Source organism: Pseudophryne corroboree, chromosome 11 (assembly GCF_028390025.1).
Source record: "Pseudophryne corroboree isolate aPseCor3 chromosome 11, aPseCor3.hap2, whole genome shotgun sequence".
Taxonomy (NCBI): domain Eukaryota; kingdom Metazoa; phylum Chordata; class Amphibia; order Anura; family Myobatrachidae; genus Pseudophryne; species Pseudophryne corroboree.
Genome location: NC_086454.1, coordinates 20,321,119 through 20,334,082, shown reverse-complemented (window position 1 = coordinate 20,334,082; position 12,964 = coordinate 20,321,119). Strand labels below are relative to the sequence as shown.

At 50.6% G+C, this 12,964-nt stretch overlaps 1 protein-coding gene across 2 annotated transcripts in view; it reads left to right on the top strand.

The window, feature by feature from the left end:
• The window catches only part of PTPN5 (protein tyrosine phosphatase non-receptor type 5), a 214,417-nt gene that overhangs the window by 180,524 nt on the left and 20,929 nt on the right, over positions 1 to 12,964 (top strand). For both annotated transcript variants that reach the window (XM_063946358.1, XM_063946357.1), the window contains 6 exons: positions 3,111 to 3,297; positions 4,041 to 4,125; positions 7,401 to 7,483; positions 8,720 to 8,857; positions 9,815 to 9,925; positions 10,580 to 10,740. In XM_063946358.1, the coding sequence (XP_063802428.1) occupies positions 3,111 to 3,297; positions 4,041 to 4,125; positions 7,401 to 7,483; positions 8,720 to 8,857; positions 9,815 to 9,925; positions 10,580 to 10,740 (765 nt within the window). The remainder of the gene's footprint in view (positions 1 to 3,110; positions 3,298 to 4,040; positions 4,126 to 7,400; positions 7,484 to 8,719; positions 8,858 to 9,814; positions 9,926 to 10,579; positions 10,741 to 12,964) is intronic.

The window sequence follows — 12,964 nt, the reverse complement described above, 5'->3', positions numbered from 1 at the left end:
CTCAATGGGCTCTTGCCCAAGGGCCCCAGGAGTATAAGGGCCCTAGGCTGATAGCTGAGGGTCCCCTCTTTCCAGGGGTACCAGATTTTTGAAAATCGGTCCTAGGGAACCAGATATATGCGACTTCAAAGCAGTGGTCCCCATCCAAGTCTGTTAATTGTTCTTCCCAGCCAGATATCTTGGGCTCTGTAAGACTTAGAGTTTTTCTGAGGGTACATTTCAAAAGCTGGGACTCTCCACTTCCGGTGGGTACTAGCAGCTTGTCTCTACTATGCCCAGAACCAGAGATATCAGCCTTCAAGCAGATGGTCCCTGCTCAAGCTCCACATGCCTAATATGCAGTTTAATATATTTGTTGGTGGATTGCTCTGGCTCCTGAACTCTGATCCCCAAGTCCCCAGTACCTCCTGAAGGTTAGACACTCTAATTTTTTTATCCCATGCAAAGCTAAGAAATATTTTTCCAGGAACTTGAGATATCTGCAGTCAAGCAAGCTGACCTCCCACCAGAAAATGATGAAAATTAAGACCACTCCACTATCGACCCCTCCCTTACATATTAAACACCCCATACCACCCTGATAGTCATGTACCACGGCCCTTCATTCAGCCCAATGCCACCTTTTACAGTTTAGTGTTCTCCCTCCCACCCCATCTGTGCAGTAAAGGAGTAATTAGCAGAAATTACTGCTCCAGGTCCTACATGCTGAGCGGAAGATAGAACACCCCCTACTGCCCACGGGACATCAAAGCTTCTGCTAATAGCACCCCCCACCCATGGAGGATGGGTAGGGGCCCCAGTGTATTGCTGTGCCCAAGGGCCCACACCGCTGTTAAGACGGCCCTAGCAGGAGGCATAGCACAGGCGGACATTAATTAGCCACATTTGTATGTCTGGAGAACAAGATGACCCGGCATAGGATCAAACAGGTTCAGTAAGAAATCCTGTCCTGCTACTGCTGTCACCTGTGTTCTGTCAGGCAGCCAATAATATCTAGGGGGTGTGCTTACTGTGTGTGAAAACCATGACTGCGGTCTCACACAGCGAGCAATGGGGTGCAGCAAGATATAAGGAGACGATACTCAAAATATTATTACTGGAATTTATTTATAAGGCGCCATAGAGTGCACACAGCGCCGCACATGGTAGTAAACACTATAAAGTTGTTGAATAACAGAGCATAGGTACAATATGCACCAGCTAACCATAGCGTAAGCACAAAGCATAAGCGCATATCATAACTATAACATCACACGGTCGGCGAGGCATAGGGGCAGGCAAGACAATAAAATTACATCACACGCAGCCGCTGCGACCAAAAACATGGTGGGTAGCCGCCTGCTAGGCTGTGGAGGCAGGGAGCTACTCACCAGGTGCGAAAGCATCGCCGCTGTCAGATGCTTTCGCCATACTTACCTACTTTGCTGCCCCATCCTACGGGAGGAAGCAGCGTTGTAGGTGCATGGGGGTGTGGCTGGCAGCAGGATGGGCGGTAAGGGAGACGTGGCCGACAGGGAAGTGGACAGTCGGGGGGCGTGGCATCAGGGTCGTGTCATCGTGGCTCCGCCTCCCGCTGTGCAGTGCCGAGAAAAGAGGTGCTGTATAGCGGGGGGCGGAGCTATGATGGCGCGATTCAGCGCGAAACGCGTCATCGGACCCCCCTCGGACCGCCCACTTGTTCTCTGCTGCGGGCGGCCGAGGAGGGTCGTAGTGGGGCTGCAGGGTAAGCGGGAGGCTTGCCCACCTTTCCGGGGGGCCGGGAGGGCCACCCGAATTTCGGGAGCCTCCCGGCCATTCCAGGAGGGTAGGCAAGTATGGCTTTCGTCCGTCTGCGAGGGAGGGCCTGGCAGAGATTTTGATCTTAGATGTGCATTTTTTTTCCCCACACATCTACGATCAGCTCTGAATTAGGCCCGAAGTACCCCCAGGCACCACTGAGATAATTATTTTGTCCTGCTTAAAGGAAAAATAATATTACTTTTTATAAACAGGAAACACAACAACAGACTCTATGGTAAATGCACTCCAAAAAGACAGCTCCCCTTGTGGTCAAAAGTATGTTACATTTTAGCATACTGGCGTGATGTTACAAAACCGTGAATTTTGAATACTAATACCCGGAGTTTGTGTAGCAGGAAATTTGTCAGAAAGTGTAGTCAGTGTAGATAAATCAGTGTAGATAAAATGAGACGATATCAGCATTCATTGGTGACCTTAGAGTAGATGTTCTATGTCCCTGTCACACAGAATGGGAGCGGCCATTTTGTGGCCTGAACAAGGTTCCTCCGGTTCCGGTATGAAGGGTTGACCATGTTATGGTCGACAGTCATTAGGTCGACCACTATTGGTCGACATTGGCATGGTCGACATATGAAAATGGTCGACGCATGAAAGGTCGACACATGAAAAGGTCGACTTGAGGTTTTTTACTTTTTTGGTGTCGTTTTCTGCGTAAAGTGACGGGGAACCCCAAGTAGTGCACCGCGTCCCCTCACATGGGCAGCGATTAGGTGAAAAAGCGGCACTTCTGCACATGCGTATGGGCCGCAGTGCGCACGCGCGTTGTACTTTCACAAAAGCCGATGCAGTTTCACACAAGGTTTAGCGACGCTTTTCAGTCGCACTGCTGATCGTTGAGTGATTGACAGGAAGTGGGTGTTTCTGGGTGGTAACTGACCGTTTTTGGGGAGTGTGTGTAAAAACGCAGGAGTGCCGGATAAAAACGCAGGAGTGGCTGGGGAAACGTAGGCGTGGCTGGCCGAACGCAGGGCGTGTTTGTAACGTCAAAACAGGAACTAAACAGTCTGAAGTGATCGCTAGCTAGGAGTAGGTCTCGAGCTACTGAGAAACTGCACAATCTTTTTTTGTAGCAACGCTGCAATCCTTTCGTTCGCACTTCTGCTAAGCTAAGATACACTCCCAGAGGGCGGCGGCTTAGCGATTGCACGGCTGCTAAAAGCAGATAGCGAGCGATCAACTCAGAATGAGGGCCCTTATCCCTGAATATAAGTAATAAGTCATGTTGCCCTGTGAAATAAATTTGCAAGCGTTTATATGTATTTCATGCGGCGGATAAATGACCAGCGTATGCTCTTCTCTGTGTTGTGCAGACGTGGCTCCAATGTGTCTCTCACTCTGGACATGTGTACACCGGGATCCACAGAGCCCTATGGGCACATCATGTCTCCAAGGGAGCAGTCCACCCAGGAATACCTGCAGACCACCAGCAACGTCCTGACCGCCGAGGAGCTGCATGAGAGGGCCCTCGACTCTTTTGAGCTGCAGAAGGAGTTCTTTGTGAGTCCATACAGTCGCAGGGAACCAGCTGCATGACAGTATAACTACCCTACATGGTTGCAGGCTGGGAGGCAGGTAGAGAACGCGGCCTGGTTGCTCTGATTGTGTGCAATTCTGGCAGCATTCTCTACTTGCCTCCCTCTACTTGCCTTCAGAGTCACCAGCCCAAGAGGCTGTAGTTTCCCCCCTGATCCAGCCAGCCCCTGCTCAAAGGCCCCTAGAATTGTGGAGCCCTGGGCAGTTGCCCAGTGTGCCTATACGTCATGATCTTTCATTCAGACAGCATACAGACCTGGGCTGGGCTGCGTGTGGGGTGTGGTCATGGTATCACTGGGGGGTGTGGTTTCACAGGGGGAAGCGGTTACAACCAGCATTCACACCGAAGCAGGGCTGCACAGACTTCCAGTGGGCCCAGGTGCTAGTGGGCATGGCCACAGAGGAAGGCACAGTTACGCCCCCTCATTCACTACAAAGTTAGGGTGCGTGCCATCATGCACCGTGGACGTGGTCACGGCATAACAGGGGGCAGGGTTACACCTCACCTGCACTCCCAGCCTCTACACGTGTGTATTTCTGTAAGTAGTTCACTACATTATCCTACATGACGTTTCTGCATTTCCCCAAGCGTTATATACTGTTGGATAAATAGTCAGTATATGAGATATATGTATATATCAGCACAGTGATTTCTCTGTAGCTTATTCTTTGTTACTCTTACACAAATAAAAATGTATCTTTTCCAGGAAATTCCAATGAACTTTGTCGATCCAAAAGAATATGAAATTCTGGGCTTGGTGCGGAAAAACCGATACAAAACCATTCTGCCGAGTAAGTCGTAAATTTGCGTGAATTTACATTACGTATTACTGGGAGCTGCGAATGGCAAATCATCAACAGCCGACACTAAGTCATTGGGTTAGTGTCAGCAACACTTGTCAAATGCATGACACCGACCAGGATAGTATGCACAGTACATTGGACTGGCAGCAGGACCTCACGTCCCGGGCCACCCCTCCATGCAGATGAAGCAGCAGTAGAGCAGATGCTTTCCTCACCTACTTTGGGCGCTGCACTCTCCTCTTCCTCCTCTACAGTATGTGGGGATGACCGTTGACTGGTCTCCCATCGATTGTACCATCAGTGTTTTACATCTATGCAGGAAAACATCAACATGAAACCATCATTGGTTTACATTACCATCAGTGCAGTTGCTGGAAGCGGTACTCGTTGGGCCAATCAGTGAAGGGGGTGGGACTTTGTTGGTCACATCAGGTGGTGAGCAATGTTCAATGCCCCCATTACCAGGCTCTATGCCATCGATGGTGGAGAACCATTGGATTTCAGCCATTGATGGCAAAACCATTCACTTTCGGTGGCAATCCATCCATTTAGTCTTGAGACTATATGTCCATCTTACTCTCATTCACCTCTCTGTGTGGGTCATTCCGACCCGATCGCACGCTGCGCTTCGTCGCAGCCATGCAATCGGGTCGGAACTGCGCATGTTCAGCGCCCGCATTGCGTAGGCGCGTCGTTGCCGGGCAACGCCGCTAGCGAAGAAAGCGGTCGCAGCAGCGAACGCAAGAAGATTGACAGGAGGAAGGACTTCCAGGGCGTCAACTCACCATTTTCTGAGCGTTAAGATCCGAACGCAGGCGTGTGGAGGTGTTTGGAGGGCGGATGTCTGACGTCAATCCCGGGACCTTCGTCGCTGGATCCGTCGCACAGGGTAAGTAAGTCTGACCCTGGTCTTGTTTTACACAAAACTTTTTTAGCATAGCAGGGCTGCACAAGCGATCGCAGCCCTGCTATGCAGATATACACTCCCCCATAGGTGGCGTCTAGTTGATCGCACGGGCAGCAAATAGTTGCTACGTGCGATCAACTCGGAATGACCCCCAGCAGGGCCGAAACTAGGATTTTTGACACCCGGGGCAAGACAGTAATTTGGCGCCCCCCATGCACACACACACACACACACACACACACACTTTGGAACTATGTCAAAAACACATGAATGAACAGTTGGCAAAGTGACAACCAGCATCGTCAGGGTGCATCCAGTACACATTCTCTAGGAAAATGGATAGGAACACAAGAAAACTAACATACACCTCAGATACAGTATTGTGGGGGACTCTGACTGTCCAACTGCTGTAGGACTACAAAGCCCAGTATAACAGTAAGGACCTACAACCAATTAAAGAGGAGAAGTACCAAACTTCTGGGGAGGGACACACACACAATGTGGGTTATCCTGGCTGCAGAGAGGAGTCCCTAGGACTGGCTGGTGTTATATACCGGATATAAGCCATGCAGTCACTGTATCACACACCCTGGGGGAGGGGGGGGGGGGGGGGGCTCCAACTGCTGTAGGACTACAAAGCCCTGTTTGCTGGTTGGGACCTAGGACCACACTTTGGGAGGCAGCATCTGTCCTGGCATATAGAGACCTCACCTCAGTGCCCAGACTAATTATTGGCTGCTACTGCTTCCTCTCGCCATGTACCCCTCTGGTGGAGCTGCCATGCAGCAAAGGGGGCAGACACAGTTTACAGAAGTACAGGAGTGTGTGAACGGCCACCCCTCCCCATTCATAATTGTTCTAGTTGATGGGTGGGGGGGAGGGTTTGGTTTCCCAGGAGTCCACATTGGTGGTATTGAGGAGCGGGGACATGCAGCGAGGGTACTAGGACCCAGCAGTAGAAAGCTTCTTAGGACCCTGTCCTCCTCTGCTGGAAGGGGGAGGCGCTGGGGAACAGGCCTGGGGGCAGACATGGCTTACACAGGCACATGAGTGTGTGAGTGGCCATGGACCAGCGCTTGGGAAATGAGAGGGGATTGGAGAGTCCTTGGTCTCCACCCCTGCCTCATTCATTAGAGTTCTACTTGCAGGCGAGGGGAACGTTTCATTGGTGGTGCTGGGGAGCGGGTAACTACAGTGAGGGTTCTTGGACCCGGCAGAAGGTAGCCCCTTAGGGCTGAGAGGAAGGAGTGGAGGCAGAGTACCCATCTCTGCACCCTCTCAGATTCTGCACCCAGGGCGCATGCCCCCTTAGCCCCCCCCCCCTAGTTGTGGCCATGCCCCCAGTATCAGGTTGCTATATTAGAACACAGGTGCTCATCTATCAGAGCAGACACAGAGTGACTGACAGGCCTGCAAACTTGATCTGCAGACACTAGTAGCTATTAATAATGTTAATCAATAATAATGTGGATTTTCTAAGGGCACAGGCTGATTCCCCCTTTTTTTTAAATAATTTTCCCATAGACTTGTGCAGTAAAAATGATCGCGCCTGTTTTTTTTTGTAATTGGATAGCACGAGAATCGGTAGGACGCATAGGGCTTGTAATCAGAAGCTGGGTGCAAAAATCTTGCAGCCAATTGAATGTGTATAGAATTGCTCTTTGCTGCCACCTGCCACTGGAAAGTGGTACTACACTGCAGCAGCAACTGCAAATTTTTTAACATCCTAGGCAAAATACATATTACAACCGCTTCTCGGTGGGTTTGACCTTGAAACGTAAGGTTGGACTTTGCGCTTAAGATTACACCCCATAGCCGCTGAAACGCAGTGATACTTGTACATCCTGCTGCAGTACAATGATAGCAGTGTGCACCAAAGCCGCAGTTATTATCACTATAGCTTAATATAAAACTCAGCATTGTCCGTAGTTGTGTACACTTGGCTCCGGAGTATGTACTATAAAAAAAAACACACAATGGGCCTTGTTCAAAGCTGGATGTTAACTGAACGCAATGCCGATGTTGGTGCAGTTGAGCGATTATTTGCTACTGCGCAAATTTTTGCAGCAACCCCTCAGCGCATACAAGAACCTGTGTGCATGCAGAAAAGTGCTATTGCATACGAGATTGCTGGTATCTGAAACTAGCATTTATGTATTACTGCACCCGTGACTCCAACGGTTGCTAGAGCGGACGCAGCATTGGCCATCCCTGAATCAGCAGGTGCAGTATCTATCCGCAAAGCTCACTTGAATTCAATTGTGCATCGCCCCATTACGTCTCCCGGGCTGTAAGAGATGCAGTTTGTGCAATACATCTGATTCCTTATGTCTTACATGTTTTTTGTATTTTGCAGACCCACATAGCAGAGTGTGCCTTATGTCGCCGGACCAAGAGGACGACCCTCTGAGTTCCTATATCAACGCTAACTATATACGGGTGAGTTGAGGTGGATCGCACCGGGAATATCGCCGCCTATCTCCATAGAGTGTTGCAGTGCTGAAATCCATGATTTAGACGCAGGCCTGTGGCACTCCAGCTGTTGTGAAACTACACATCCCAGCATGCTCTGCCACAGTTTTAGCACTTCCTAATAGCAAAAGTGTAGAAGGGCATGCTGGGACTTGTATTTTCACAACAGCTGGAGAGCCACAGGTTGGCCTGGCCTGATTTTGAGGAAACACTATTACCGCTTCAGAGGGGCATGAAATGTAATAGACGCTGCCTTCTGGGGAGACAGCAGAGATTAAGGTTTTGCCCATTAAATTAATTGGTATTTCCCAGGCAGCTGGTATCTCACAGATCAACAGGGAATAATCACATCATCTGCCAATGGGATTAATACACATATATATAATATATAATCTGCGGTGCGGGCTGTACCAAGTCTTCAGTCTGCAGCCAATCAGCGCACTAGGAACTGGTGATGTCATTAGAGGGTCTATTTACAAAGCCTTGGAGAGAGATAAAGTACCATCCAATCAGCTCCTAACTGTAATTTTTCAAACACAGCCTGTAACATGGCAGTTAGGAGCTGATTAGCTGGTACTTTGGGGGACATTTACTAAGCAGTGATAAGAGCGGAGAAGTGACCCAGTGGAGAAGTTGCCCATGGCAACCAATCAGCACTGAAGTAACATCTATAATTTGCATACTATAAAGTGATACAGAGCTGCTGATTGGTTGATGAGGACATTTCTCCACTGGCTCACTTCTCCGCTCTTATCACTGCTCAGTAAATGTTCCCCTAAATCTCTCTCCACTTTATCTTTCTCCATGGCTTACTACATAGACCCCTATATCATAAAGAGGCTCATCGCTGTGTGATGTCAGTGGTTCCTAGGGAATTTAGTGTCGGCATTCCTGTCATTATTGTGTCAGCCAGCAAAATGGATGGGTGCACGTGATGGGTGCGGTTTAAGGGCTCGCTATCATTTGTTCGAAAGCTTTTTATAGGATGGCGAATCATTGGAACTCTCTTTCCTCTGACAAAATGGCTGCTGCCGAAACTTTTATGTAGCCATTTTGTCTCTATAGTACAGACTGCTAGGAATGCCGCCGGACGCAACACATACGCAACTATTTATTATTCTATGCATGTGGCCTATAAACTGAGCGGTTGTTATTGCAGGCGATCCCTAGCACATCTCATGACCCTTCTGCTCCTTGTCACAGGGTTACAACGAAGAGGAAAAAGTTTACATTGCAACTCAGGGACCTACGGTCAACACCGTAGGTGACTTCTGGAAAATGGTCTGGCAGCAGCAGTCTCCCATCATCGTCATGATCACCAACATAGAGGAGGTCAACGAGGTCAGTGGCGTTTACTTCATCCTAATAAATTACAAAATGAGGGGTCTATGTACTAATCCTTGGAGAGTAATAAAGTGAAGAGATATAAAGTACCAGCCAATCGGCTCTTAACTACCATATTACAGGCTGGGTTTGAAAAATGACAGGAGCTGGTTGGTTGGTACTTTAAAACTCTCCACTTTACAACTCTCCACTCCGGTCATCAGCCAATCAAAGCTCACGGTCCGGTAGCCTATCAGGAGCCGCAGCTGCTGGACCGCAAGCTCTGATGGGCTGGTGGCCGGCACTACATTTAAAATGGCCAAGCTGTGTCAAAAGACGGGCAGCAGCACTCTGAGCGATTGCCCTGCTTGCCCGTCCCTAGATCCGCCCCTGTGGACTGGAATCTATACCCAGTGTTTGCGCAAAGGACTGTTCTCCCGATACGAGCTGTCCTCTGCGTTGTGAGGACTTCTGGATTTATGACCTGGGCGTCCTTTCTGGGGATTTGTGTGGAAAGTGCTTTATAGGCAATGCGATCTAAAGATTCTCTTTCCAGAGCTTGACACATATGGGGATTGTGGCAAACCTACAAAAATGGTAGTGTTCAGAGGATTGACCACATTTTACTATTGGTACATCCTGCCCACTGCTTACTATATGTCTTATTGAAGCTGATTAGCTGGTACTTTATCTCTCTCCACTTTATCTCTTGCCAACGTTTGATACATCTCCCCCACACTGGGAAATTACATGTAACAGCTGCGATTGGTGTAGAAATTGCTTATGTTCTGTGTTTGACCCCAATATAAATAAATGATGATAAGGACAACGACGAGGATGATGATGATGATGATGATGATAATATTCTGCACATGACCTGCTCAGCTTCTCTGTAGTCTGGTTCTGGCACTGGGGAGATATAAGTATTCCAGTATGGTCACGCGTGTCTTGTGTTTATCCCTGTACCCACCTCAGAAATGTACAGAATACTGGCCGGAGAACCGAGCCATGTATGAGGGAATAGAAGTGACTGTGAATCGGACCATCCAGGAAGACGACTATGTGCTAAGACTCATGACTTTAAAGGTAAGACACGTAATAAGACACGGGTATGTGTAGTATGTTCCGTCTATTAATGAGCTGCACATACATGATCAAAGAACCACATGTGGCCACTTTGGTGTACCCATAATGACTAGCGCAGCCCCGTATTATAGCCCCATGTTACTTATACAGGGTGGAGCAGGGGGAATACTTGCTGACATTCGGTTATCCCTCCCCGGATCCACCCAGAGGGGCGTCTGTGTGTGTGTATGTGGGGGGGGGGGGGGGGAGGGGAGATGCAGGGGGGCCATGGCGCTGTGATTACATCATTGTGCCTCTGATCCATGGGAGCTTGTCCACAATGATGGGATTTAACGCAAATTGCGTCACCAGGCCCCAGGATCGATCGCTTCATTTGAAGTCTGGCCTGCTCTCTCGGGGGTCCGGCGTAGCCCCCTTGGGAGTAGTTGTATTTAATAAGTGTAACAGTAGGGCATGCACAACTACTGTATCGTCTTATGGTTGTATATCGCACACAACAGCATCTTTGGTTGACGTATGATGTCATTGTGTTGTGCTGTACATAGGGGGCACAGATATCCGGTACCCTTTTGGGCAGGAAACATGACGCTGTCCCCCAGGGATCACTAGTACAATGACGTGACCAATTGTGTGTATTCCTCTGCATTGTTCTAGAGCGGGGAAGAAGAGAGGCATCTGAAGCATTTTTGGTACACCTCCTGGCCAGACCAGAAGACCCCAGACCAGGCTCCGCCACTCCTGAAGCTGGTGCAGGATGTGGAGGAGACTGAGCAGTCAGCGGAGCAGAACAACGGCCCAATCATTGTGCACTGCAGGTGAGTTTCAGCCACGGCTGGGAACACGGGCCCCCTAGGGCAGGAGGGCCCTTATAATCATTCCCTATCCCCAGCTGGGCATTATGATTGTCTCTATACGAGAGACAGTGACTGGTCTTCCGTCTCAATAAGCCTATCCTGCACTGAGGAGGACAAACAAGGTGGAAGCAGGCTGTCTGCGGGTGGATGTTCATTGTCAGGACTGCCAAGAGCAATAAATTGCCGTATACATGGTCGGCGACTGGTTTCCTTTTGGGTGTTGTTGGGAAATCTCAGTGAGTCTAGTGAGCGTGTCTCCTTCCATTGTCGGATTTAAAAAATGGAAATTAAAAATATTATTACCCCAATATGGCCCAGCCAGGGGTGTTGGAGGAACCCCACCAGTATCAGCACAGCGGTGCGGGGGGGCCCATATTTCGTTAGGGAATTTGGGCCTCTGCTGACCAGGCTGGGGCTGTTTCCTATGATATATTTGCAGAATTCTTCTGTTTACCACTGTGAGGTCTGTGCCGCTGTTCTCCTTCATTCTCATCGTCGCACAGCCCTGTGCTCTAGGGGCCAAGCACCCGCAACACATCTGCCCCTTGACAGGTGTTCCTGCGCCTGTAAATGCCGCTCATTATATCGCAGTTAGTGTTGTACATCTCTCGCCTCCAACTTTCAGCCTCAACAGGGGTAAGGAGACATCAGACAGGGGTACACAGACATCTTGCAGATGCATGTATGATAGCTGTGGACAGGGGTGGATCCAGAATAAAATGACAGGGTGGGGGGGAACCATGACAGGAGAAAGGGGGGGGGGGGCTTTTTTTGCCATATGCTCCTGGGTAAGTAGGTGTGGCCTCGCAACAAGTGGTGTGGCTTCAAAGGGAATGCCATATCCACGAACCATAATTTTGTTGGAGAGGCAGTGGGTCACGCCAGGGAGAGGCAGTGGGTGATGTAGAGGATGACGGGAAGCAGCAGTGGGTGACAGGGAGAGGGTGACAGGAGAGATTGTGGGAGACGGAGAGGCAGTAGGTGACAGGAAAGGGTTAAGGGGAGAGGCATTGGGTGACAGAGAGAGGCCATAAGGGACAAAGAGGGAGTGATGGGGAGAGGCAGTGGGTGATGGGGAGAGGCAGTGGGTGACAGGAAGAGGGTGATGCCTTGGAGAGGCAAATAGTGACAGGAGAGAGATTGTGATGCAGAGGGTGAGGCAGAGGCTGAGGAGGGAGAGAGGGTGACTGGGAGAGGGAGAGAGGGTGACGGGGAGAGGGAGAGTGACGGGGAGAGGCAGAGAGTGACGGGGAGAGAGTGACAGGGAGAGGCAGAGAGTGACGGGGAGAGGCAGAGAGTGACGGGGAGAGAATGACGGGGAGAGGGAGAGAGGGACGGTGAGAGGGAGAGAGTGACGGGTAGAGGCAGAAAGTGACGGGGAGAGAGTGACAGGGAGAGGCAGTGAGTGACGGGGAGAGAGTGACGGGGAGAGGGAGAGAGTGATGGGGAGAGAGTGACAGGCAGAGGGAGAGAGTGACGGGGAGAGAGTGACAGGGAGAGGCAGTGAGTGACGGGGAGAGAGTGACGGGGAGACGGGGAGAGGGAGACTGGGAGAGGGTTACGGGGAGAGGGAGAGAGTGACGGGGAGAGAGTGACGGGGAGAGGGAGAGAGTGACGGGGAGAGGGAGAGAATGACGGGGAGAGGCAGAGAGTGACGGGGAGAGAGTGACAGGGAGAAGGAGAGAGTGATGGGGAGAAGGAGAGAGTGACGGGGAGAAGGAGAGAGTGAGGGTGACGGGGAGATGGTGATGGGGAGAGGGAGAGAGTGAAGGGGAGAGGCAGAGAATGATGGGGAGAGGCAGAGAGTGACGGGGAGAGGCAGTGAGTGACGGGGAGAGAGTGACGGGGAGAGGCAGTGAGTGACGGGGAGAGGCAGTGAGTGGCGGGGAGAGAGTGACGGGGAGAGGCAGTGAGTGGCGGGGAGAGGCAGTGAGTGATGGGGAGAGAGTGACGGGGAGAGGGAGAGAGTGATGGGGAGAGGGTGACGGGGAGAGGCAGAGAGTGACGGGGAGAGAGTGACGGGGAGAGGCAGAGAGTGGTGGGGAGAGGGAGAGAGTGACGGGGAGAGTCAGTGAGTGACGGGGAGAGAGTGACGGGGAGAGGGAAAGAGTGACAGGGATTGGCAGAGAGTGATGGCGAGAGGCAGAGAGGGACAGGGAGAGGCAGAGAGGGACGGGGAGAGAGT